Source organism: Achroia grisella, unplaced genomic scaffold, assembly GCF_030625045.1.
Source record: "Achroia grisella isolate CSIRO2021 unplaced genomic scaffold, CSIRO_AGI_Agris_v1 utg487, whole genome shotgun sequence".
Lineage (NCBI taxonomy): Eukaryota > Metazoa > Arthropoda > Insecta > Lepidoptera > Pyralidae > Achroia > Achroia grisella.
In genome coordinates, this window is record NW_026712891.1 from 2,091,699 (window position 1) to 2,119,691 (window position 27,993).

Here is a 27,993-nt window from a genome sequence, read left to right on the forward strand (position 1 = left end):
ATCGCGGGGGCAAAACCCTAAATGTTTTAGTACAAAAATGACAATAGTTATTATCTATTATATTATTAAACAAGATTGATATTATTTTCACTCATATAATTTAAAAAATAAGCTTTACTAAACATTGTTACAAATTATTAATAATTTAAACCGCTGAAGATAATTCTATGTTTCATTTAAAAGGGAGTACAATTATGTTGAATTGAATAATCTCAGTGACGTTTATTATACTTATGAGAGAGACTATTACATAATTGCGGAAAACTATCTTTAGTAGCGCGTGTCTTTACGGTCAGCTGCTCGCCATGCGAGTATAAGAACGTCATGAACAAACAGAATTTACATTGTGCAGTATGGTAGCAGTATATGAAGTACATAATTAAGCGAATACACGGAAGCCATTCATCATTATTCATTAACAACATCAACGAGCTTCCTGGATTTTTTCTGACCAGGATCAACCATAGAGGAGTGGATCGCGTGCCGCGCGGCTGCGCTCGTGCGCATCTTAATACTTATATACATCATTACTCAGATGTATACAGTGTAGGAATTTTACTGAGAATATTAGATTCGCTCTGTGATTTCCACTTTAACTATAACGGTAGGTAATCATAACAACGAAATAAATTAAAATTCTTTAAATATATATTTTCGAGCTACTCCAATGCTGATGACCGCAGCTGGCTTTTAGAGCTTCATCGGGCGATAAGGTGCGGCTAGATGGCACTCCAAACGCGCGGAAGGACTTATGGAGCGGCTGTAAGCCAACTCCCACCTGACGGATACGATTTTAGTCTCAGGGCACAGCTAGGGTTTCGAACCTTGGCTCAATTAAACAAATACCATATAAGGTCTAAGGGATGAAGGAGGATTAAAAATCTTAACATTATAAAAATTTTGAAGCATTGTTGGTTAATTTTATTCATGTTCCCGGTATTTATATAAATAGATCTATTTGTAAAGATATAGATTATATTTTTTTGCTTTCCTCGTCTAAAATATACTTTATGCAGTGTTACAATAAGAATTCATTAAGTATATTATCACGTGTTCATAAAGTTCTGTATGTGGACTATTATTAATATTTAACAAAGGTGATTTTAACGTATCGTAAGTGTGATATGGAACAAGTTGTAGAAGCTGAACAAATATAAAATGACACACGTAAAGAAAGCCGTAGCTTAATGATTCACCTTCATATTTTTAAGTTTCAATTAAACGACGATACTAGCAATTAAGACTAAGTTAAGATATAGCTCAAATAAATTTAAAAAAATTATACTATAATATAAAACAAAGCTACCGCCGTATCTGTCTGTATTTTAGCTATAATTTCAAAAAATATTGAACGGATGTCCATGCGATTTTCGTCCATCAACAGTGATATCATGGAGAAATTTAGGTGTACAGTACTTTAAGGTTTCGAATTAAATGGTTAAAATAACCCGAGAGAAACCGGGGCGATTTACTAATCACAGATAAAATAAATTATAAAAGACATTAAATCTCACTGTACTAACAATTTATGTCCAAAATCTGACCGCACACGACGTTCTTTGACGTTGACGAAGGCACCAATTAGTGCAACTGAGCTCTGAGCTTTTTAGATTCCATCCGTAATTAGCATTCTCATAAGATGTCTTGGTTTTTATTTATATTCACTTCATATTACTTATACGTAATCAAAATACAACTTCCCAAGGGCATTCTTAACAAGGTATTAAATAACAACTAACTGGTTCCATTGCATAACAATTATTTTTAAGATTTTGAATAACTTTATATCGTTGTGCGTTGTAATTATGAATAAAATTGCATTGCAAATTATAATCACACGATTTTTTTTTAAGTACATAATATACAACAACTATAATATACAACTTCGGAAATACATATAAAGACAGACTGAATAAAACTGGTGACATTTTTTTATGTTATTCAGGCGAGATAGTCACATGGAAATAAATTCGAAGGACTGATTGACAGTAATTCCTTTTGAATTTTTTTTATTTTTTAATTCATAGAAAGAAATATAACATATGAGTTTTATTAAATAAATTAAAATTAATGTTATATAAAACCCTTTATGTTATATAAAACCCTCTTACGATTAATGAAAATCTTTGCAACTATTATATAATTTAAAAGATATTGAAAATTACAGAGTTCTATAGTAGCATTAAGTATAAACATAAATTCATATAGTACTCGATCGCCAGCGCACGCTTAAGGCCGTTCACCAAAGTCTGAATTTCTTTATTTTGTGTAAAATCTCTAAAATTAAATTAATGAGTAATCATTGAAAAAGTATTATAGTGTTGAATTAGCAGTATTGAAATTATATGATTAAACTTCATTATCCACTATGTAGTGGATCGTGTAGTGTGTTACTCAGCTTTTAAATATTAAAATTATTATTATATTAAATATTAGCAATCCATTAATTTTTTTTTTAAATACAGGCGTCGAAAACATCGGTGGTGAACGCCCTTAATGCCTACGCTGGGACCAAAACGCGATGTGGCTCACTAGAGCATGAGATCGTCAAATTGTTTTTTATTTGTTGTGATCGTAATCGATTCTCAATGAGTTGTGGTTCGATAAAATCAAACTATTCAAGTTCATATCAAGACCGACCACAGACATTTTTTTCTATATGATTAAAATACAGCATGTGTTTCAACTGAGAGAAATTCAACATAATTCATATTTATGAGTATATATTTATTAAAACTATTAAACAGTTTAACCGTATAAATTTAACATTTATTTGTGTTAATACATAACACCAAACAAATATATTCAGTCATTGTATTATGCCAAGATTTTTTTTTTTTTTTTCATTTTTCCACAGACATATTCGTCCGTGCCTTTTTTAATTTACTTTAATATTATAATATTTATTTAATTTCCATTTTTGTACAACTCCAGCCGAGATGTTACAATTTGCCTAACAGTGACACCGAGGCAGACCTTATCCGTCTGGCCCAGAACCACCGCTGGCCGGCCGGGTGAGTTGACAACATGCAGTGTCACCCATCTTTATTTGGAGGATTAGATTTATCAATATGCATATACAATTATATAAATCTTACACTACTACTAATTTCACAGTTTTCATTACATTTTGCAATGTAAGAATTCATAATGTAACAATACACATTATGAATTCTTACACTGCACATATGTACAATTATATGAAATCTTATTTTAACACTATTTTCAAAGTTCACTATTTGTTATAGTCCAGGTTTTGTTTAATTATTGATTGTTTAATTTCACAGTTCACTTTTTGTCGTAATTCGGCAATTTTATTTATTTTTATTTTATTTTCCCTTTTTCACTTCCCTTTCCCCTTTTTTCCTTTCCTCTCTTTTTTTCCTTCCCTTTTTTCTTTCTTTTTTTTTTTTTTATACTTTTAGCGAGCATGTTCCGGCCTTTCCAGTCCAAAGCGCCCCGACGATGCATCAGCTGTTCTGGTTTTCTATGTGCTGATTATTTTAGCGCAATCAGCGCATCAACAATCGCCCTGTCTCTATTTTTAATCGCCATCTGCAGTGAGTACTCACGAATGTCCGAGTGAGTCGCGCCTTCGGCCTCTTGTATAAAACGAGCAACTGCGTCTTCTCGATTTCTCGTATAATATACGCAGTCGCCTGTGTGCCTGGTGATGGCTACCACGGCATGAGAGTAGCTGCCATGCACTTCCAAGGGTTTACTTCTAGTATTGATGATAATAACCCTCTCCGATGTCAGTCCCTGGGCCTCATGAATCGTCAGCACTTTAGACTCCTCGTCCATTCCATATCCCTCGGATATTAGCTTTGCTTTCTCCGCTTGGGTATGAACCAGGTATAGAGTCCTGCTTTGGTTCGATGGTATGACTTTGCTGTCGTATTCCATGAGCCTCAGCGACCTAATCCGGAGGTTGGTCGAGTATATCCCGTTATATACTTCTCTCAGGGCATACGCTACATCCAAGGGGTTTCTGTGAGTACATAGAAACTCCCTAGTAATACCTGCTGATTTGTTAGGTCGCTCGTAGTTAATTTCAAATAGGTTATGCCTATCTATAAAGGGGAGTTGATTTACGTCGCCAATAAGCAGGACATCTTTTGCTTTGGCCATTTCTGCTGCTAGCACTATGGCCCCAAAGTGGTTCATAAGGGCTTCATCCACTAGGATGCGGGACACATTTGTATTGTCCCTTTTGCCGTTAACCAACAAAGAGGCAATTGTTCTCACCCTTTCTCCTGTGTTTTTCGTTGTCTTGGCTTCCAGCTTGTTCCTTAGATCCTTGGCCGCTTCCACGGTGGTTGTGACAATCGTGTCCTTTTTGTGGTCGTAGTTGTTGATGATCCACGTAGTCTTCCCGCATCCCGGGACGCCGTTTATCCACTCGATATTTGGGATGTTCCACGCTTCAAAGGATATGTCCCTGCACCTCGCATCAGCTTGGCTCAGGATCCTGTCGTCCAACATAATCCTTGTGCATGCCGCAACCAACAGGATATTATCCTGTGGGGGTGCGCGGAAACTCGGCTTCCCGGTTTTCCTAGTCTCCTCCGCGTCCAGCGTGACGAACCCCACGGACTCGCAGTATGCCGCCATGTATTTACCAGTATATGCCCCTAACATTGTGGTCTGTGTGTTGTTGTCATACAAGGCGGCGTCCTCCCTGTCCAGTTCGTCGACAATCGCATCATCACCACCCTTCTTGTATTTTTTTATTAATTTAGCACAGGTATTTTTGTGCAGGGTATGTGTTGCCACGACTATCGCTCGATACTCCAGGAAGGCGTTGATAATATGATCCTTCGGGTTCCTCACTGGACGGAGACGAGGCGGGTCTTTTGTTTTATTACAGGATGTTGGCCACCGATTGCCATTGCCAGTTCATCTCCTAAAGAGAGAACCGGCGATTCCGGCTGCTGTTTGCGTCTATCCCCCCTCATTTGCCGCAACTCAGAGGACACCACCTCGAGCGTCTCGCATATCGGACGTAGTTGGTCAGTGAGGTCCAGATTGACTGACGTTGGGGTTGGAACACTTCTCTCCAGCTCTATTTTTTCTAAGTTCAACACCAAGCCGGAGAGTGTGTCCCTCATGTTGTCCATTCCTTCTTCTAATTTCTTTGCAGTTCCACTACTCATTTCCATCGACGAAGACTTGGCATTTATGTTATTTACTATTTGCGAACCTTCTTCTTTGATGTCTCTCTTGGTGTTTTCTATCAACCGGCGGACTTCATCCATTTGCTTTGATAGTGCAGCAGTAGCGTCATTGAGTTTCTCTAGAGCTTTACGCTCCCAAGACAACATTGTTGAATCTGCCGGTTTCGCTAGAGGGCTCTGTAGTATTTTTTCTAGAGTGGTACCCTGTTCTTTTATTATTGTTTTAATGTGTTTTATGCCGTCGTACGGTTCTGCTGTCTCAAAGGATAGCCACTTTTGCGTATCTTCAGTAATCCGGCAGACCCGCGATATATCGCCCCTTGCCAGAGAAATCTCCTCCATCATCCGCTTATTTAGCTCCGCAATTTCCCTAGCATGTGCCCTCTCGACTCTTACCAGTTCCACTGCGTTTCTGCTTCTCTCCCGCTCGAGATTGAGCTTGTGTCTCGAGCGGGAGTCGGACAATGAAAGAACCGTCTCATAAAGTGCTTGGAGGCATTCCAGAGCGACGAGCTTGTTTTCTCGTTTCATGTTAACCGCCATTTCCAGCGCCTCCTTCCCTTTAAGCAGCAGGTCATTAGCCTGCCGGTTTGCCATATCCATCTCTACACCTTTCACCCTATTTGTCAGCATAAGTATACTTTTCCGCCGGTCGCTTGCCCCGGAAAAGATTGACTCAGCCTCCGACATTTCAGAGGCCGGCTCATCCTCCTCCGAGTTGATTGCTCTTGGTGGAATTTCTGACCGCTCCCATGCCGCTACCTTCTCCATAAGGTCTGTCTCACTTTCGGCTTGCGAGTCCTCGCTGATTGATGTTCTTACTATTTTAGATTTTGTTAGAACAGATTTTATTAATTTTTTGCTAGTTGTAGGGGCCGATTTTATCGACGCACCGGCTGCGCTTTTAGTATTCCTCACCTTAATTTGGCGAGGTTTGTTTTCTGGTTTTGGGAACTGTGTTGCTTCGGTGGACTCCTTGGATGGAATTTCCGCCTTATTCTCCGACATCATGATTAATACAGAAGCTTATATTACCAAAAATTATTGATTTTAATCGAAATATTAGGTGACCTATTTCCGGTTTTTTGATGATCTATTCTTTTGCCTTTTCTCTTTCTTGGTACAGGAAGATCTGATATTTGGTCACTATCACCCTAGTCCAAACCGCGCCCCGATCCGAATACTGAGGTAGGGGTTATCGATGTTTTAATGTTATAAATTGTTTATATGACGGTACAAAGGTCACTTAGACGCGATCTCTAGTTCCAGAATTGACCCCTCTCCCCTTCGTTCCCGGGACACGGAATTTGGACTCAGTTGGTGTTTTACTTAAAAAAAAAAGAAAGTTAAAAAAAAGAAGAAAGAAAAAGGAGTTATTCCAACGAGAACGAAACTTTACTCTTCACTCTATAATTCGGGAACGGCCTGACCTATATTTAATCTTCTTTCCCTTTCCAGACCAAATTATAGTATCAATCGCTGTGCTTCCAGTGATCTCCTCTTTTTCCTCGCGAACTGTGAACTTCTGGGTTTTCTGGCTGTGTTCCAGGTTTTTACGTTTAATTATATATCTCCAGATTTAGTTGGTATTTTTTAAATCTAAAAGTGCCAATATTCTTAGAGTGAGGTGGACTTACTTGGCGTTCTCCCCGTTGAGCTCTCCTTCTGCTATATCTATGACCTCGTGGCCACGTGGTTTTCGGTTTTTTGCTTATAACTCGGTAAATTTCGGGATAAATTTATCCCGAAAATTTTTCAGATGATGGGCCTTATCTAAACACACATTTTGGCTGAGTTACTTATGTTGGTCGTAGATCTCCCCAGGGAGAAATTGCACTTTTTCCCACCAACACTGTACTGCACTTTTAGGTTATGATCGAATTTTAATGATAGATTGATGACACCACACGCGATCCAAGTTTTGATGATACCCTTGCGTAGAGGGCATTAAAACGCACCGTTTGGTGTTTTCAGCACGTTTCTAGCTCTTCAAGGTCCAAAGTTATTGATTTTTGACCGTGGAGCTGCTCAAAAATGATGTTTATGGGCCGCGCGCGGGACGGGTTTTTTTTTTTTTTTTTATGCCAAGATTGAACCCGATCCCATCGGATGGCGAGGCAATGCTATACTAAACCGCTATACAACAGAGAGAGCCGGATACAAATTAAATGCTAAGGTACTTTGTTAAATCAGAATGTCGCTCACTGAAAGGAACGATTTCTTGATTGGAAATTAATATTACATCTTCTACGAATACCGTTCTAACCAACCTGTCAAGCACAGTTATTCAAGTATATGAGTAACTATATTCTTTCGATTATGAATGGTAACATTCTTCTGAGGACAATTGCATACCGTTACTTACGTCTGATACCATCTTTCTTAAATGAGGCTGACATACCTACCTAAAGGTATCTATACTAATATTAGAAATTCGAAAGTGTGTCTCCCTGTTGGTTACTTTGTCACAAATAAACGGCTGAACGAATTTTAATGAAAGAGCGAGATTTAAAGAGAGAGAGATTGTATCACTAGAGAGAACATAGGCTAACTTTTATCTAAAAAAGCAGACGACGTCGTGTATAAGAATTAGCAGAAGCTAATAATTAAAATATATGTATTATATATATATATATAAATAATTTTATCCCAATTATCCAATTAAAATTATCAACTTAGCATCTTTAGAACTATATCTAGGTAACATTGCATCTACAGTAAAAACGTAGAGATAATTATAATTTTCCCACTCAATTGAACTGCAGTTAGTAGGTAACCATAGCGTGCACAAAACATCATGCGATCGATACCGATCGAAAAAAGTATTCGGAGACAGTTATGCAACTGTGACAGGTAATGCCACCGTGAGATCGTCGACGTAGATCAATGGCACCGATAAGTTACACAATACCCTTGAATTGTTACCCTTGGATATACCTATGTACTTATACGGTACAAAAATAGGATTTAAAACGTTTTCTTGCAGAAATACATTAGTTACATATCTTGGATTGGAAACGATGTTTGCGATTATGATTATTTAATATGTAAATAGTACAATTAAAATATACAAAATGTATAGATCACTTTATTGACGTGACCTGTTATAATTCAAATAAACGCTTATATGTCTATACAAAATGTCAACGAACTCCTAAAGATACTCAATATTAAATTGAAAATGGAATACACACAAACTAAATGTTTATTCGAATTTAAAAGAATCTCCCTGACATTGTTTTGTATGAAGAATTTTAGAGATAATTCTAAGATAACAATAACTATATTATAATAAATTATTTATAGTAAAATAAGTTGGTAACTTGGATCTTTTATTATCGTAATAAAAATGATGATACATAAATTAAATTTCTTATGAATGTCATAGTAATTTAGATGTGGTAAATAAAATAAAGATAACAAAAAATTAACTTCCCGCATAATGACAAACATTCGTGTATGCCATGCTAATTAGTACGTCATCCGCCTAAATAGCTTGCGAAGGCAATACGGTGTTAGCTTGACAAATTGACTTGGCATTCCGGAACAAACTTCCGCCAGCATGCATGTACTTATATATCTACATATAAGTAATAATCATAATAACACGACACAATTCGTCTTATGCATGGTTTGTCACGAACTCAATATCTACATAAATTTTCCGTTTTGTTCGCTATATAATATAATTATATCAATAGAGGATTCTATTGATATAATTAGAAACATAAAAGTCTGTGAGGATGGGTGGATGTATCGATAGATAGTTGAATACTTGTTATTTCATACAAAATATAGTGGAGGGCTTATCCCTCTTTTATATTCTTTCTTCTTTCTTTATATTCTTATAATATAAATTTTTAAACAGATAGATCATATCAGCTTATACATTTTTCAGAATTCACTCAGGTATTAAGTGCGATACAATCATCACGGAAGACTATTATTTATCAAACATAAATATTTAGGTTAAGTCTCATAGCTATATTCAAAGATAGTTTAGTCTAAATGTTTTGCTATTCATATATGTACTTTTAACCATATTTGAGAATTGTCGACCAAGTTCCACATAGAGGATTTTAATTATTAATGTTTCTAAGGACTGTATATATTTTATATTATATTTTTAGTTACAAGAGAAACTACGGTCGCTGATGGTAAAAGACATATATTTCAAAGTGACAATAAAAATCGAACGAAACATAAAATATTTAAATATATATATAAAAAAATATAATTATCATATAAAAAGGTGCGTTATGCACATGCTCCCTCCCTTAACAAATAGGGATGATTTTCTTAATCGGTCTACGTAGCACACCTGCCTGAGTACTAACGTCTACGACCCGTGTCACGCCATCCTTATCCGGATACATAGCTGTAATTCGGCCTTTAGGCCAAGTACCTCTAGGTAGTGTGCCGTCAACGACTATAACGATATCTCCAATTGAAACTTGTGGCACTTTACCTACGAATTTTCTTGGTGATAATGTAGGTAGGTACTCGGTTATCCACCTTTTCCAAAAATGATCCGCCATACGTAGTGCTCTCCTCCAGCCTGCTCTACTACATATATCGCTGTCCGTTAAATTGGCTGGGATGGGACGTCCTGAAGAGTAACCAAGCAGAAAGTGTGATGGTGTTAGTGCCTCTGGATATTGGGGGTCGCAAGCCACGTGTGTTAGGGGGCGTGAGTTTACCAGTGCTTCTGCTTCACAAAGTAATGTGGAGAATACTTCATCAGTAGGTGATCTAATATTGTTGCCCAGAGTTACTTTTAAGGCTGTCTTTACGGACCTCACGAGTCTCTCCCAAGACCCTCCCATGAATGGAGCAGATGGAGGTATGAATTTCCACTTAATCATTTCTCCAGCCGCAAAATTGGAAGTTACTTCTGAATACAAGGCTCTCAGCTCCCTGTTTGCTCCCACAAAGCTAGTTCCATTATCAGAATGGATTTCCGAAGGTGTTCCACGGCGAGCTATGAAGCGTCGTAATGCCATTATAGCAGCGTCTGATGACAGTGAGTGGACGATCTCAAGATGGATTGCTCGAACTGACAAGCATGTGAATAGAGCCACATAACGTTTCTCTCTTCTACGCCCAACTGCTACTGTTACGGGCCCAAAATAATCTAGACCTACAAATGAGAAAGGTCTGCAGTGGTGAGCGAGTCTGGCTGTTGGAAGATTACCCATAGTCGGTTGATATGTCACAGAACGGCGAACTTTACAAAATTGACAATTGAAGGCTACTGATCTAACTGTGCTTCTAAGATTTAAAATCCAGTAACGTTGTCGTAGCTCGTTGACAACCATTTCTGTGTTGGCGTGGGCTGCCTTGCGGTGATAATGTAGCACGAGTAGCCGGACAGTAGGGTGCTTTCCATCAAGCAATATCGGAGATTTCATATCTTCATTTATGTCGGAAGCTGCTACGATACGAGTGGATAGTCGTAATATGTTGTTTTTATCAATAACAGCTGGTAATTTTGATAATCTGCTACGGTGTGACACAGGTATACCGATTGTAATAGATTTTATTTCTTGTGAGAACGAGTCTAATTGGCTTCTACGTAACACGTGATTTTCTGCTAAAAGTAAATCGTCCGAGTTTAGTGTGCTACGTATATTATTACATTGCTGATTAATGTTTGGATTGAATGGTGAATGAAAAGTGAAAATGTGGCCTTCTACTTTATGAATGAGTTCTATATTAAGGCCTTTTTTTCTTAATGAGACCAAACGTAACAATGATAAGTAACGGTGAGCATAGCCTGTTGTACGAACTAATCGAATCCATGAACTAAAACGTCGCGCGTCAGCTGAAATCGGACTATGCAACACCACCGTTTCATTAATGAGATGAATATGAGTTTCGAGTTGAGGAGCGATATCAATAGGGTGAGTATGAGTAACACTAGGTTCTTTGGCCAATCGGAAGTAAGAAGGAAGTTAGGTCCCTTTATCCAACGCGAGTCTGGAGTTAATGGACCTCGGTCCAAACGCGTCGTATCGTCAGCAACGTTAAGACTAGTAGGAACCCAACGCCACTCACTAACATCCGTGAGTTCAATTATCTCACCTACTCTATGAGCTACGAATGTTTTGTATGATCGTGAATCATTGCGAAGCCAACCCAAAACATTCATTGAATCGCACCAAAATGTGCGTTTTATAGGTTTAAATTTTACTGCTTCTACAATGGTGGTAGCTAAACGTGCGGCTATTAACGCAGCTTGTAATTCTAATCTAGGAATACTAGATGGTTTCAAAGGAGCTACACGTGACTTGCTACAGACCAAAGCGAGTTGTACGTCTCCGTTAGAGTATGTAAAGCGCCAATATGCTACTGCTCCGTAAGCTTGGGCACTGGCGTCGGCAAAGACGTGTAACTCGGTTTGACTTGGTTGCAAAAAATGATGATTATAACAACGCGGAATTTTTATCTTGGCGGTAGTAATTAAATCCTGAAACCAATTATTCCATGCAATGGTTTCAGAGTTAGGGAGCTCGATATCCCAGTCTAAATTCATTCGCCAAGCATTTTGGAGTAAAATACGACCGCGAATAACGATAGGCGCGAGGATTCCTAACGGGTCGAAAACTCGCATGATTAAAGATAATATTACACGCTTGGTAAGCGGATTGGGCAAGGTCTCTTGGCCTTGTTTAATATTAAAACCTATGAGATCTCTAGAAGGGTGCCAGTATAATCCTAATGCACGGACGCATGGTGACAGGGACGGAAGATTTGCTAAATCGATGTTAATGTCAGATACTGATTCCGATAAAAGATGTTTTGGTAATAAACGAAGTGCATTCGGGTCATTCGATACCCATCCGCGCATTTCCAGTCCTGCACGAGAATGGACATGGACAATATCGGCAGCTAACTGAGCAGCTCTATCACTGGAATCTACCGAACCTATATAGTCATCCATATAAGTGTCATATATAATGCCATGCACTGCTTCGGGATATTGATCTTTAACTTCTAAAGCGTTTTTATTTTTCATATATATAGCCGTAAAGGGACTCGACACTGCACCAAAAATCATAGAGGACATCCTGTAGGTAGTTATGGGTACATTAGGGTTATCACGCCACAAAAACCGTTGCGCATCCCTGTCTTGTTTAATAATTTTAAATCTAGGAAACATTTCTTTAATGTCAGCTGTCATCGCTACCTTTCCTTCTCTAAATCGAAGCAAAATATCGAATAATGATTGTAATAAATCTGGCCCTGTAAGTAAAAGTGAATTTAAACTAACCCCTTTAATTTTAGCGGCAGCATCATGGACTACACGCAGTTTTGCCGGTTTGTTAGGATTCACTACGCCAAAATGAGGTAAAAACCAACATGCGGAATTCGAAGATGGCTCATTCTGACATATTTCAGCGTAATCTTTACTAACGAGGTCGTGAATATTTTGTCTATAGCGCTCAGCGTAGCCTGGGTCACTAATCATTTTCTTCTCCAAACTTAAAAAACGAGATAAAGCAAGAGAATAACTATTTGGTATAATAGGGTTGTCAGGTTTCCATAATAAACCTACTTCAAACCTACCACATGGAAGGCGGTTGGCAGTGCGCTCTAAAATTTCGATAGCGCACGCATCTGCTGTACTGCGTGGTTCCTTTTTACTAATACCTATTGAATCTAACCTGTAATAATTCTTAATAAGGTTTTCTAATGAGCTATTGTCAGTAGATGGAAAGTCAGACTCGTCAAATAGAACATGATTCACTATGTCGACCGGACTAGTCCTACTACTGCGAAAACCGAACAATACCCAACCTAAAGCAGTTCTAATTGCAGCTGGCTGCGACTTTGTACCATTCCGTACGCATTGAGGAATAGTGAGATGCCAGTTGTCAATACCGATCACAATCTTTGGTTGTGCATCATCATAACATAAAAATGGTACTAAGTCAGAAAGATAAGAAAATTCATTAATATTTTTAGGATAAATTGATTGTCTAGCTAACTGTAAATCTTTAATAGAACGGGCCTGTCTAACCTGATGTATTTCATCCGTGTGACAACCCTTAATGTTGAAATTGACATATTCTATTTTTGTATATTTTGACAACCCCCCAACGCATTTTAAGTGAGTTTGTACACATGGACCCCGTGCTCCAATTTGAGCTGCGAGTTCCGAATCTATAAAAGTAGATGTGGACCCGTCGTCCAATAAAGCATGAGTATTGATACTACCACGTGGACCAGAGATCGTAACAGCTATTATTTTTAAGAAAGGTCGATAATTCGGATGTTTATTATTATTACATGGTGAAAACGAACTACTAGCGTGAGCAACGAAATCAGTCGTCTCTTTGCTCGAGGATTCATCAGAACTCTCAAGTTCCCCAGAGTGAGGAGTGGAAGACGATTCACCTTGTTCATCCTCATTTTCAACCACATAGGCAATATGTAATAATTTATGATGTCTAGAATTACATTTTTCATTGGTACAAATCTCTTTAGAAATATCACAGTTTTTATAATTGTGCAAACCTTTTTTGAGACATTTGTGACAAAGTTTTTTTTCTTTTTACAAATTTCCACCTGTCATCAACTGACAATGTCTTAAAATCACAACAATGAGACAAACTATGTTCGTTATTACAAAATAAGCATATCTTTTTATTGTTGGATATGGGATTTGATGATTTTTCATGATTTTCAGACTGATAAATATACGGGGCCGTGGACGTAGATGGTTTGTATGTGTTAACTGTGTGGACTTTGTCGGCTTTTTTAGGGTAATTAATAGGCTCATTGAGAAGACCGAACTTGAGTTGTAGGTCCACCTCTTGTGCAAGGAAGGAGGCTAGCAGCTCAAGTTTAGTAGTCCTCTGGGTGAAATGAGTAGCTGCGTAGTCAGCCCATCGTGTTCGTAATAGAGGAGTAAGTTTACTAAGTACCGATTGAAAGAGCTCTGGTGATTCCAAGTAGGGTCTTTGTTCTAAAAGTCTCATTACCTCCACTGAATTACGGACGCGGCAAGAGAATTTATGAAGATCACTAGAATCGGTGTTGACCTTTGGTAACGAACGGATTGACGCAACTTCTTGTAGGACAATTAATTCAGGTCTGCCAAATCTTAATGCTAAAGCCTGTAGTACCTCGATAGGGTCTCGCGCAGAGACTAGTAGTACCGCCACAGAATCTTGTGCCGCTCCTCGCAGCGCCATACCAATCCGAGTCAAGTTGTCCGAAGCCGAGTATGCTGCTTGTGTATTGTCATATACACGTTTGAAGGTCAACCAGTCCAAAGGCTTCCCGTCAAAGACCGGAAGACGCCCGTCTCCAAACGTCTTGTGCTTATTATTATTTGATAATGAGGTGATGGCCTGTGCTAATAAGGTTATGTCACTAGGCGATTTTTCAATTGAAGAAATGGGTTTAATTGTAGTTGAACTACAAATCGGCCTCGCGGGGCTTCTACTAATTATTAAATCGTTAGTCATATGTTCTTTTAAGACAGGACGGAGAACGTTTTGAGAGTTTGTGGCAGGCATAGTATAGGTGCTATTACGTGTCTGTAGAGGTGCTGGAATTGCCGCAGAACGATTTATTTTATTAATAGCTGATTCGCTACAAGGAACATTTATATTAACGTTCTGCGGTTGCAAATCTACGTCTATCGTAGTTATAGCAGTGTCTAAACATGTGTCTAGCCATTTCCGAACCTCCCTATTAGAAATATAACTTTTGGAACGACGACTACTACGTACGCTACCTCTTTCCTCCAAAGCGGCAATTTGTGCTTCTTTTCGTAGTTCTAAAGCAGCACGCTCTCGTTCCAATACGATACGCTCACGTTCGAGGGTAGCCCGCTCCAAGATTGCTATTTTTTGGGCATAGTCTGCTTCAATTTCTAGAGTACGACTTCTTATGGTAGCTGAAGAACCTGAAACAGAACTAGCCGCGCTGCTGGGAACTCCAGCGGTTTTAGCGATTACACTCGACGAGGGAATGCCAGGGCTTCCGTGATGTACGGTAGAAGACTGGCCCTGTTCCACATCAGATGCACTCGTTTTTTTTGTTGAACGTGTCTTTACCATTGTCTTTGTTGGCGAGAGGACCAATATTTTAATTATTAATGTTTCTAAGGACTGTATATATTTTATATTATATTTTTAGTTACAAGAGAAACTACGGTCGCTGATGGTAAAAGACATATATTTCAAAGTGACAATAAAAATCGAACGAAACATAAAATATTTAAATATATATATAAAAAAATATAATTATCATATAAAAAGGTGCGTTATGCACAGAGGAGGTTTATGTTACGGGTTAGACATATCTATGTAGGGAGATCTTCCATTATATTTACGTTATTAGCATTCGGCTGCGTGCTCCATAGCCGTTAAGGGACTCTGAACTATGCATACGTGCATTTTTTAACAAAACATAAGAATCATAGACTTTTTAAATTAGTGATAGTCCCGTTGGTCGATCAAAGCGGGCACCGTCTAACGGGACCATCCCACCGGCCCTAAGCACTGGTCTCGTTCGGATCACTGTGACCATCTCTAAATTATAAAGCACCTTGAAACGAGATTATAGCAACGATTTTCAAAGCACCGCTCTCAATTGTAGCGGGTACAATCGATGTAGTTTATCTCATATCATGTCTTCATCGAATTTCATTTGATGAGTTTATATTATTAACGTTTAATACCATACGACTAAAGCGTAGATACGATATGTTTGCTATTGCATTATTATTCAAACGCAAACGATCCCTAACAGAAAGTGGAATACAATGAAAATACGAGATTTAAATATAAACGACAAACGAGATTTAATACAGATTAAAAAGGCTAAAATATCTAAATGTTAGAAAACAGAATGTCCGTAGGTATTATCTAACTTGCACAGTAAGTAATGTACTGCACGTATTGCAGTGAACATATGCGTTGTTAAATCTGATGAATTGTACATATCATCATTATGTATTTTGTGGTTTCATGTCATAAAAATACATTTTAAATTTAATAGGTGTCATAATTTGTTTTCTTAATATTTTCTACTTTGTCTATACATACTTTCCTCAATATATTTTATTTTGTAATGAAAATAGAAATTTTAATTACATTTGTATCCATAGATTTCTAGTAGCAAGGTTAAGGTTTCAGTAACAAATGTTATATAAAACTTACAGAATATTTATACAAAGTCAATACATACCTGAGGACGTAGTGTAGTATGTCTGGAGTAGTAGTCATGCTGGTAAAAGTTAGTAGGTGACAGGGGGGGCCTATACTTCTTATGGCCATAACCCATTGTGTCCATTGCATGCATTTTAACGGCACAAAACTGTACTCAGTCCATTACACTACTATTAGATATTTTGTTCACTGCCGTGAATCGAGCACGTTCTACATCTGTAACAAGAAGGAATTGTATTAAGACTACTTGAATATTTTACAGCTCATTAATTTTACATTTCGCCGTAACATTTCCTTTGAACTTTAACTGTCAGAGAACATGTTCCGAATAAAAAATATGGGAACACGGTATGTACCCACGACTGCATCGAACATCTCATTTTTGCCTAGTTAATCAAGGATTTTATAATACTATAAGGGTTTTAAAATAATAGTGTGAATGACCTAGATTTGTACTGGTATATATTTGTACTCAATAAAATATGGCAATTTAGAAATTTGTAACAAAAAATATATTATTTTAGTTTATTAACAAAAGACAAATTCTCGAAGAATCCTTAATAGAAATTTATGTATGAGTTCGTATTATTACAAGCAGTAATTTATGTATTGAATTCGGAGCTTGCTAATTCTTGTAAGAACATTCCTAACGGAATCATTTGTATGTATTGTGGTGTACCAACTTGTACACTCAGTTCACTCACACAGATGCGACGTTTTATTATATTTATTACCTCCCGCGTCATTGACACCGCCGTCCGGTTAACGAGGTGTTCGAGCACTATCATAAAATAGATATCTAATTCCGAAAAGTCAAAAACCTTTACTTGAGCACATAACCAAACATTGACTTCTGCGGAAAAAAATATTTTATAAAATTGCTCTATCTACCATGTATTGACCATGTTTACGTATAATACATATACGGTTGTTATAACAAATCGGGTAGCAAAGGTGCTACTTTACCGATGCTTTACTGATTGACTGACTATGTCGTAATGAAATGTAATATATTATCAGTTAATTTTGATACAATTTTATCTACAATAGCAACTTTGAATTACTAACTCTGATGTATAACATAAAGTAGATATTTATTAATCTAATTCCAGCAAGTCATTCAAAATGAAATAATAATTAGTTATATAGTGTCATGTCTAAATATAAGTACCTACTTATAAAGTATTGTTACAAAAACAATAACTAACATACTTTATTCACACGTTTTTTAGACCGGTCGGGATGTAATGTTTTAAATCTTTTAATTATGATTCTTTAAAGATATGAATCCTTACTGCTGTCATTTGTTTAACGTACACAATATTACTATAGGGCGTCATGGTCAGCGACTGCAATAAGCTCTAGTAGATGTGTGTAGGTATTAGGATTAGTACTAACATCCTACTCTGTTTTCCTTGATGACGTGTTGCAATATATACATCTAATTCTAACAAGAAATATTCACTGTTGAAATTGATTGTTGACTGCAACCAGGAAGCTGTTACTTCATTTACGTCAGCGATTTATTTGTACACTTCTATTAATTTTATATGATCGAGTAACGATAGATCTACAATTCTTTTATTTGTCTATTAAATAATGTTTATAGTTTCGACAAGCATTGTGTAAGTAACGTAATAAATAAAATTATTGTGAAGAATATTACTAATTATTTATTACATTGAGTTCACAAGCTACAGCGGTGTATAAAATAATAAAATATACCGAATTTGGAAGAATAGTACATGTATTAGTAGAATAAATAATGGTAGTAATTAAATAGTGATCTTGAACGCACTAATTGTATATGCTAGCGAGCACTAAAGATGGTAGGGAGAATAAGGATTAAGTCTATTACAGTGTTTTTCAGGAGCAAGGACCGCCTAGGGTAGGTACGTTGTTAACAATAGAGCTAATAAGGTAACACCAGCTCTATTGTTAACTCTGACTTTCCATTTTCCTCTTCTCAATGCAAGTACATTTATGTTACAATTAAGAAGATAGCAAACCTTAATAAATGGGCTTTATAAGGACTATGTTTACCGAGTCACTGTTCAATTCGACTTAAAAGTATTATGTATATGATGTATCTCTATAAAATATCAACGAACTTTGATTTACCCGCCATATGTTTAGTAGTAGGTATCAAAATATAATAAACATACGAATATTTACAAACCTTCAAACTTACGTCCAATATTTATTTATTTATTATGGTTCATTAAAGTTTAGGAAGCTGTTGTTCGTTTTTTCGAAATCGAACAGTACTTCCGTTGATTCTTAAGCAGTTCCTAAACCCGTTATTTGTTTAGAACACATAGACACAACTGATATTGTCTGCCATAGAGTAACTAACAATAATGCCCTTACAGTTTTCGCAGCACGTAATACGAGCAATTTAGTATCGTTAACACGTAGTGTGCGATTGCTCAACACCTTGCCAGACCTTGCCCTGCGTGTGCATCGCAGTTGACTCATATCACAGACCATGAACACCGTGAGAACTGATCTAGTTTAAATGTAGTTTTTATATTAATATTTTACTGACTATACGACAGTACTTCAGTCACCTAGATTTTTAATATTGTATTTATTTTAAACTATCTTCATTATGGTCAATAAATTGTTGGAACACCTAAAGGTAAGTAATTTTCTTCGTCGACCCTTTTAGGGCCATTATAGAATTACATACTTGGATATAGATATCTAGAGGTATCTAGAGGTTTTGCATTACAATGCATTATTTGGATATAACTATTTTAAAAATCTTCACGCAACTTTCTTTCTTCTTCGTCTGCATCATGTTTTTCCCAATTTTGCAACAATAAATTAAAATATAATAATATTTTATTGTTCTAATTTATATGATTGTTGGATAGATCATGTGGATATCTCAATTAATTCTTTTATTTCACATTTTTTATTTTAATGACAAATATAAATCACAAATTTTCTTATAAAAATATAAAGTGTGCCTTTGGTCGTTTTGACGCCGCATGTCTGCCCGTAGTTCGTAATAAATAATATTTATATGTAGGTTTTACAGAATTAATTATTATGTAAGTACGTAAATCGCTCCATAACTGACCCAAATAAAAGGTACCTAACTTGATCTAAAGAGTATATTATACATATTAATTAAATATTATTTACATATGACAAATTTCAAACTTATTTCATTAAATGTAAATAAGCTCATGCGTATGGTTATAACTGCCAAACTTTATTATTCAGGGGACCCGAACCTTTTTATTTGGAACTAAAGGGTCCCTAAAGGTACGGACTTCAAAGTTGGTTGCTAATGATGTTTATAAACAAAATACCTGCGAAGTTCAATGTTACGGCACAGTACGGCGGCAGCGGCGCGGCGGCGCGGCGCAGGAACACGACCATATCAATGTCAATGTCACCTCTCCATTTGCCACAAACCGTAAATCTCATCTTAAAAGACCACTCAATTGTTGAATGAATTTATTTCTAATGAAATAAAAAAATATTTTAAGAACTAACAAAAAGGCAGGAAATCTAGTTGCGTTTGGCCCTACCAAAATATCAATTATTAAATTTTGTATATATAATTTTATACCTACTATATATATATATGTTTAATCTATGAATGTAGTCGGGTATATTTGAAAGTATCGTAAGTAATGTTTTCTAATTTTAGGACCGACAGTCATTCTTTCAATTAAAAAGAGGAACACGAATATGTATAAAACTGTTTGTTCATTTATTAAAAAAAATTTTGCATAACTCTTTTTTGCCACCTCTACCTGTAGAAGTCTAATTAATTAATAATAGTAGTTATATATATCGATTTTATCATGAGGGTCAGGTCGAGGATGATGATTCAATATAAGAATTAAAATATTATCGAATCCTAAATAATAAAAAATATAAATAAAAAACCGATGATTATATAATGATTCATGAAGAATACAAAAAAAATTAAATGATCACGACTAAATGAATAAACGTTATGTATTTAAACATTCCGTATGGTTGAAATCAGAAAATTATTAGGTCACTAATAGGTATAAAGTTAAATATTTGTTCATGAAATGATAATTTCGGTAAAAGAAATTATACTATTAACTCCATTAATACAGATAAGATAATATTACGTAATACCTGGTAGTATTCTTATATATGTACGAGCTATCCCCGCAAACCTTGTTTTGCCTTATAAATTAAAATCAATATTAAAAATTAGGGGTTGATAATAGAAGACTGAAATGTAGGGTTGTATATAGTTTTTAATGCCACATTATAAAAAAATTGTTCAAATAATTAAAAATAAATATTAGGGGTGTCCACCCCTTATCACTTAGGGGTATGAAAAGTAGATAGTAGCCGATTTTCAGACCTACTGAATATGAATATAAAATTTCGTAAAAATCTGTCAAACCTTTTCGGAGGAGTATAGTAGCGCGAGAATTCTACATACATATGAGAAGAAAAATATATCAAAACTTAATATAACTCTTTCTGTTTATCAAATGTGTATTTTTTTAGGTATAATACATTAATTTGTTTACAAACCAAATCCAAACTATAAAAATTAGTTTCAGCGAGTTAACACATTTACAAGTTAATCAAAGAATGTAAATTATGTGGGCGAACTAACGCGAATTGTTGTGGAATTCGGACAAATACGGTACCTAAACATATGTATATATGTAAGAGCGTGCGACACGAATCGTGGCCTACAAATTAAAACACTCGATTGTCAACTTCTCCAAATGGGATTAAGATTAGGTTAGTCTGTTTACACCTGTAGATACTAACTATTAAACAGCTTATTTTATAATTTGTGTTATTGGTTTGCGCGGAAAATTAAAGCGATTCGTCTATACTTCTTATTCGGATATAGCATTCTCTTGTTTTTATTAGTCATTTAACCTTATATTTCTCTAATAAAATAGACATATACTTAAAAATACATCAACCCGTTTATTGGTATTATTTTTAACATCCTAGCATATCATAATATTTTAATATCTGAGCTGTTATTATTTCAACTACGATTTTCGTATATGTGCGTTATTTTTACCAATATTAAATATTATTTAAGGATACTTTATAATAATTATACCTTCGTGATATGTCAAAATAATAGACCTGACGACATTGAGAATTAGATACGTAAGTATTAAAAATGATATTGCAAAAAGTAAGAACTGTGGATATGTAGAAACATTATCAAATGAAAGAATAACGAAACAGGAAATATAATGATAGTGGAAGCCTGGGACCAGGCTTGGGAAATTTATAACAACCATGTTCAAATGTATCCGTAACTAGACTGTTACTCTCAGACGAGTGAATGATCTCCGGAACTGACAAGAATGTACACTGCGAGCTATAAAGTTGGATTTAGCGATAATATGTAGCGTAGTTATTTTGGTTTAAAGGTCGCTGTCGCTGTCTGTCCAACCCTACATACGCAACGGATTTTGAAGCGGTTTTTTATTAGTAGATAGACTGACTCAAGAGGAAGGTTTATATGTACGTATAATACACGCACACCCGTGCGAAGCCGGGGTGGGTAGCTAGTATCTTTATAAACTATAGCCTGTGTGTTATTCTGATATATAAACTATATTATTATAACAAACATCTATCCATACTCACTAACTTTCGCGTTTATAATATTAACAGTAGTCATATCAGGTGTATCTTAAAACACACTTAGGTTACATATTGGTCTGTTAATTTATTTAGTGAATACATACTATATATTTATACGTTGAGTTACCAAATATCTTATGACAATATACTTTGTTCTGATATGTTAAAATTAAAGATTTCATGCAGATATACTTACTTATGATTAATATTGTATCATGAAGACTTAGGAAAACTGACATTGTAAGGAATAATATATTTTAAATTATTTTTTGTCACTGTTTTAAGAGATAAAATATTTTCACTATAAAATATGAATTGACGCATCACCTACATATTTAAAATACAACACCGTATTGTAATTGATTTGCTCATAAACTGACCGGCTCACGACGTTACATACTATATCTAAATTTATATTTTTTTTTTTATATTATTAGGTAGGCAAGAACGTTTCCTGCTACCAAGTCGATTACGAGGTTTCATGTCACGACACCACCGGGCGTCCTCAGATGAGGAGTGAGGAGCTCCGTGAGTATCAGTGGCCTCGGATGACGCCATGTAATTATGCGTTTACCCATGCAGTTATCTAACTATTTATCACGAACATACAAATTGTTATAAATTGTACAACCTTACCCATCATCAGAACTATTAATTTACCATACTAGGAATCTGTCAGATCAGAAATACTGTAATTATCTACCATTATAGACATTTCACTGATCGATAACTTAGTATTATTTCGTAGGCATCTTGAATACGATGTAAAGCTGAACAATTTCTATACGTTCACCGTGGTACTCTGTTATCGGTCGTTACATAGTATAAGTAATAGCTATACAAATAGAGAAAGTCGCGTATGTTGCTGAAAAGTGTGACTGTAAAAGAATATGTACAGAATAATAATATAAATAAATATTTTATTATTGTTACCAATAACACACTATTACACTTTTATACTTTTAAAAATGATGACATAGAACTGTTTTATTTACACATTTGTGTATTAACATTTTTATTTACACATTAGTGAAACAGAAAGTGTGGTCAATAAATACATTTTTTTCAAGGCGTAAGTATTACCATTACTGTATTTTTTTAAATAAAAATAAAATATAATTTGTTATTTTGGGAATCACTCTCTACTTTTTAATAACTCTACACCTGTTACAGGTGATCATCTTTCAGTTTCAGATAATCTTTAATTCCATATATCAGTTCATTTTCTGATATCACATAAGCGTGAGACGCAAACATATTGTTACGTGTTCATTATGACGTGTGTAAAAAAAGTGCAGTGAATAATGAACGCAGAAGAACGAATAAAGCAGACACGAACATGAACATGCAAGCTTACAAAATATGAATATATACGGGTAGATACCGTATCTGTGTGTACATCTGTACACGTAACATTGTCCTATTAACATTGAATGGGTAACAGTGTTGGAACCCTCCGGTGACTTTATGAGGCAACGAAAGCACTGATAAAACATAAAACGATAACTACATAACCGTTGTTTGATTCTTATTACCCGTTTCAAATACATTCAAAACAGACAAATTATTATTTCTAATGTTTTAACTGGTTCGCAGAACACTGTCTCGGAAATTGAAGTTGTAGACTATTAAGTAATATTACATTTGAAATCAAAACGCTTTAATTGATAAAACAACGTTATTCGAGTTTGTTCTTTGACAGGTTGAGTTGAAGTAATTTATATTTGCTAATGAAACGTCATTTATTAATTTAGAGTACATTACACCGTTACAAAATATACCATTAAATTAATACATGAGGTTCTGAGGTTATCGGTAAAACGTTGTTTTTATCATTAGAGTAGCCCATTACTTTCTCTGCGTGTGTACTATTTTCTGAATTTTTAGTTTTTATATAATATAATGTATAGAAGGAACAATAAAAAATATTATCAATTTATCAATTTATATACACATATTACTCGATATGACTACATATTTCGAGTACAAAGTAGATTAACGAATATGGTATAAAAAACAATTTAATATCTTTAAACTTGTTTTGATAATAATAATAACATACATATTTTATTGTATATAAAATTATTTTGGTGTGGTAAACTAAAAATAATATTGCAAAAAAAGTATATTCTATCAATCAATCTATCTAAAAATATTATTATCGTCAAATACACATGAGCATAACCAAAACCAACCTGTGCCGCTCAAACGTAACGTAATATTTCATCTCACTTTTAATAACTCTCTGATAAAAAACTATAATAAAGTTATTTCTAGTATTTTATGAGTAACTATTTTTTATATTTATATTCCATTTGTACCTTGTTAACTTAACATTAAAACGTTTATTTTACTAACGTTTAAATAATACATAATTAAATTAGTACATGTAATGCGTAACATCGTGCTGTTCCTTGTAATTAAATCACAGATTATATTAACAAACAGACAAGTTTGCGTGAGATAATGTTTAAGGTCTGTGCATAAAATTACAGCCGTGCACACAACACGATGTGTGTCAACTGTGTTTCCCGCTACTTCAAGAGAAACACGAAAACAAGACGATTGTTACAATTGTATTTAACGTACGTAATTATAATGAAATAGTACTGACAGTATGTATACAATATTCTAGCGCAAATATCTCAAAACTGGAGTGTTCTCACAGAATATTCTTCTTTGTATGCATCATTACTGTTATTTTAAAAAAGTGGGCCACTGGAATTATTATAAAATAAATATTGTACAGATAGTGCGAATGTCTGTCATATATATTTTTTGTAATAAATATAGTAACAGAAATAAAGATGTTGATGAGATTTCACGTAAAATCATAATTTCAGCAATTCTGGGTACACTGCTGTGTATATAATTCCCCTTAAACTACCTGACAAACAGTCCTGACCCAGCTGCATTAAGATTATCAAGTATCCTGCAGCATATTCGAGGTCAGCGGCCCAATTAGATGAGGGTCACTCCATTCAGATATAGTCGGTACGAGCTATATACGTATCGCAGTATATACATTAAAAACTAACATTTATTTAGCATTCTCCCACTTTAGGAAAACAATGAAAAATATGTTTATAGAAAATTGAATAAATGAAAATAAATAAAAGAAATTCTCAATTTATGTAAATAAATTGAGAGTATTCGCATATAAGCCGCATTTACAAATAAACTCTATCAGTTATTTACCTACTTTCAAATTCTCGCTTTGTCCTTTGGGATAGGCATTACTTTCACGGATGTATTCCTAAATCGGTTTACACATACATTTTACGTACAAATTCGCCAATATTACGCTTGTAAATCTTATCCCTCTGGAACCTCTAAAAAGTAATCTCATATCTGTGCAATAAAAAAAACAAGTACAATACATATTGGTAAATAATTCTATTGTACATAATGCGATATGTACAATAGAATTATTTACCAATAAATAAATATTAACGATAACGCTATATTATACTAATATGTTATATATTATAATATATATACCGTCACGACTGAATCCCGGATGGGGTAGTCAGAGGCATAGTCATTCCACCTCATAATCAAAACAACACTCTCAAAATTTTAAATCCACCGTTAGTGTCCAGGCCGTTTTGGATGTAAGTCAGGACGGTAAATTACGATACTCTCTATATTAATATGTATATACACAAAAATATTTCTATATAGTTGATTTAAAACCATAACGGATGGTTCATGGATTCCAATAACCTTGGCCTCGTCATCTTATACGGACCGAAAATTACTTAATTACTATCTAAAGATCTAATACAAGTGTAGCTATTAGGTAATTAAGTAATTTTCGTTTATCGGACATGCCGTGTTACTATTCCTTATAAGAATTTTGAATCCAACTGGTTATCAAGTTTAATTAATTATAACAAGCGTAATAAACGTATTAATTAAGTGTATTTATTTACAATACTGGTTAAGTGTTGTAAATAATTATATATACTTTATATTAGGTGAGCCCACGGCTTCGTATCCGTGGTATTTGTAATAATGAGAGTTTATAACTGTTTGTTCGTTCGATTAGAAAAACAAACACTAAATATTAAATTAAACTTACCACAATACATTAGTAAAAACCACATTCAAATAGCTTTAGCCGTTTCGAAGATTAACACGCAAATGCACAGATAGATGTGTAAAATCCCCACAGTAATAGTTTTTCGCTTATATCTTTCATGTACATAAGGCGATCTGATATATTTTTATTATTTGTATAGAGACAGTATGCAAATGATATTAAAATTACATAAAACATAATAAATTACTTACGAGATATTTTATTATTATGGACTCGAAGTAAAATGGGTACTACGGTAATTTATTGCGTGGCATCATATCGAACAGAAAACTAATATGCATAGACGCGTTTTACGGCCAGTGATTCTAATTTTACTGTTAGTTATGAACCAGTTGTATCTATATACATATAAACAACCTAAACATTAATTAACATTTTTCAATTTAATAGTTGTTTATAATGATTTTCTTGTCATATTCGACATTATTTTACCATATATGATTGATTAACACTTCAACAAATGGGATGGTAAGGATTTAGACCGGCTCCCTGCCACTAGCGGTCTATGTAGTCTCTCGAAGTCGATGTATTTTAGTTATATCATCACAATTGTAATAAAGTTTTAAAAATATAACTACGAGAATAGACTATTTTAACTCAATAAAAGCAAACGATGTCGCGGGTAACAGCTAGTAACAAAGAAGTAGATGAGTAGCACGGTGGCATTAGACAAAAGCTCATATATTTTGAATCTATATATATTCTAAAGATTAACATCGTAAAGATATCAAAAACGAGAATACAAGAATTCCAGTACAGATAATAGTCTAATAGTTTTTACCCCGACTCTTCCTGGAATTTTATGATTCACCATAATGATTATATTGGGCTATATATTTGAAAAGAGATATTAAAAACGGGCACCTCTGCTTTATGCAATCTTTACGTACACAAAAATAGAATAAGTAAAGTTAGTAAATTGCTAACAGTAATACGATGAGTCAGAATATTTAAATTGTTGTCTGACAGATTTTATGAAATAATAAACGGAGTAACAGTATCAACAAGTAATCACTGCCACTTAAAAAAATAGGTCGTAATGATGTCAGTAATCATACTTTAAATGTTTTAATTTATCATCTAGTTATAAAAATTAACGGGATGTCTTAAATATTCTCAATTGTTTACCCGTATCGCATAAAATATTTGAAAATTTAATCCATTTTGAATCATAATTTTTGCAATGACAATAGTTGGTACCTTAATTTTTATGTTATTTTTTAATATAATTTGATTAATCTATTAAGCATTAACATCATTATTGTCTTCTCTATATATGTCTAGTCCTATGGCTATATTTACGGAAGTATTGAAATATCGGTAACGTAAGGTGACGCATGCGCATGCGCCGTTGATGTCTTTTACAAGAAGTTAATGAGTGATTAATTAAAACAATCATACATGTTCAAATAATGTATAAATCATGTTGTAATTATTTATATAATATGTTTTGCACTATCTAAAAATTTATAATGCGTGGATTTGTAGTTGTATTATTGTATTATATTATTATTATTAGTATAAAAAATACTTCATATATTTATTTTCTTAAATTTTTTCTTCGTGCTTTAAAATAATTAACCTAATTAACATTATATGTAAAACTCCTTAGAATCAATAAATCGTTACCTTTTTATTCGACCCACATAGAAATAACGGCGTGTTCTTCAGGATGAACCGGTTCAATACAATACTTGATAACAAACACAGTTCACTTCGATAACCAAGTTCATGAAAATAAACGTTCAATAATTTGTATAGTTGAATACTGTCATTCGATTTTGTTTTGGTATTCGAAAATGGAACGCCGCATCTGCGCAAACGTACGCGCACCCGCGCACACAAACAGCCTCGTCGAGTGTGCGCCCGCGCTGCACTTGATCGTTGAACTGGC

The 27,993-nt window shown here is 34.8% G+C and overlaps 1 protein-coding gene across 2 annotated transcripts in view; it reads right to left on the reverse strand.

Moving 5' to 3' along the window:
• LOC131846052 (uncharacterized) overlaps nt 1-27,976 on the reverse strand; it is a 71,661-nt gene extending 43,685 nt beyond the window's left edge. For both annotated transcript variants that reach the window (XM_059195270.1, XM_059195269.1), the window contains exons 1-2: nt 27,729-27,976; nt 16,383-16,579 (exon numbers count right to left, since the gene is read on the reverse strand). In XM_059195270.1, the coding sequence (XP_059051253.1) occupies nt 16,383-16,496 (114 nt within the window). In that variant the 5' untranslated portion in view covers nt 16,497-16,579; nt 27,729-27,976. The remainder of the gene's footprint in view (nt 1-16,382; nt 16,580-27,728) is intronic.
• Between the last annotated feature and the right edge of the window lie 17 nt (nt 27,977-27,993).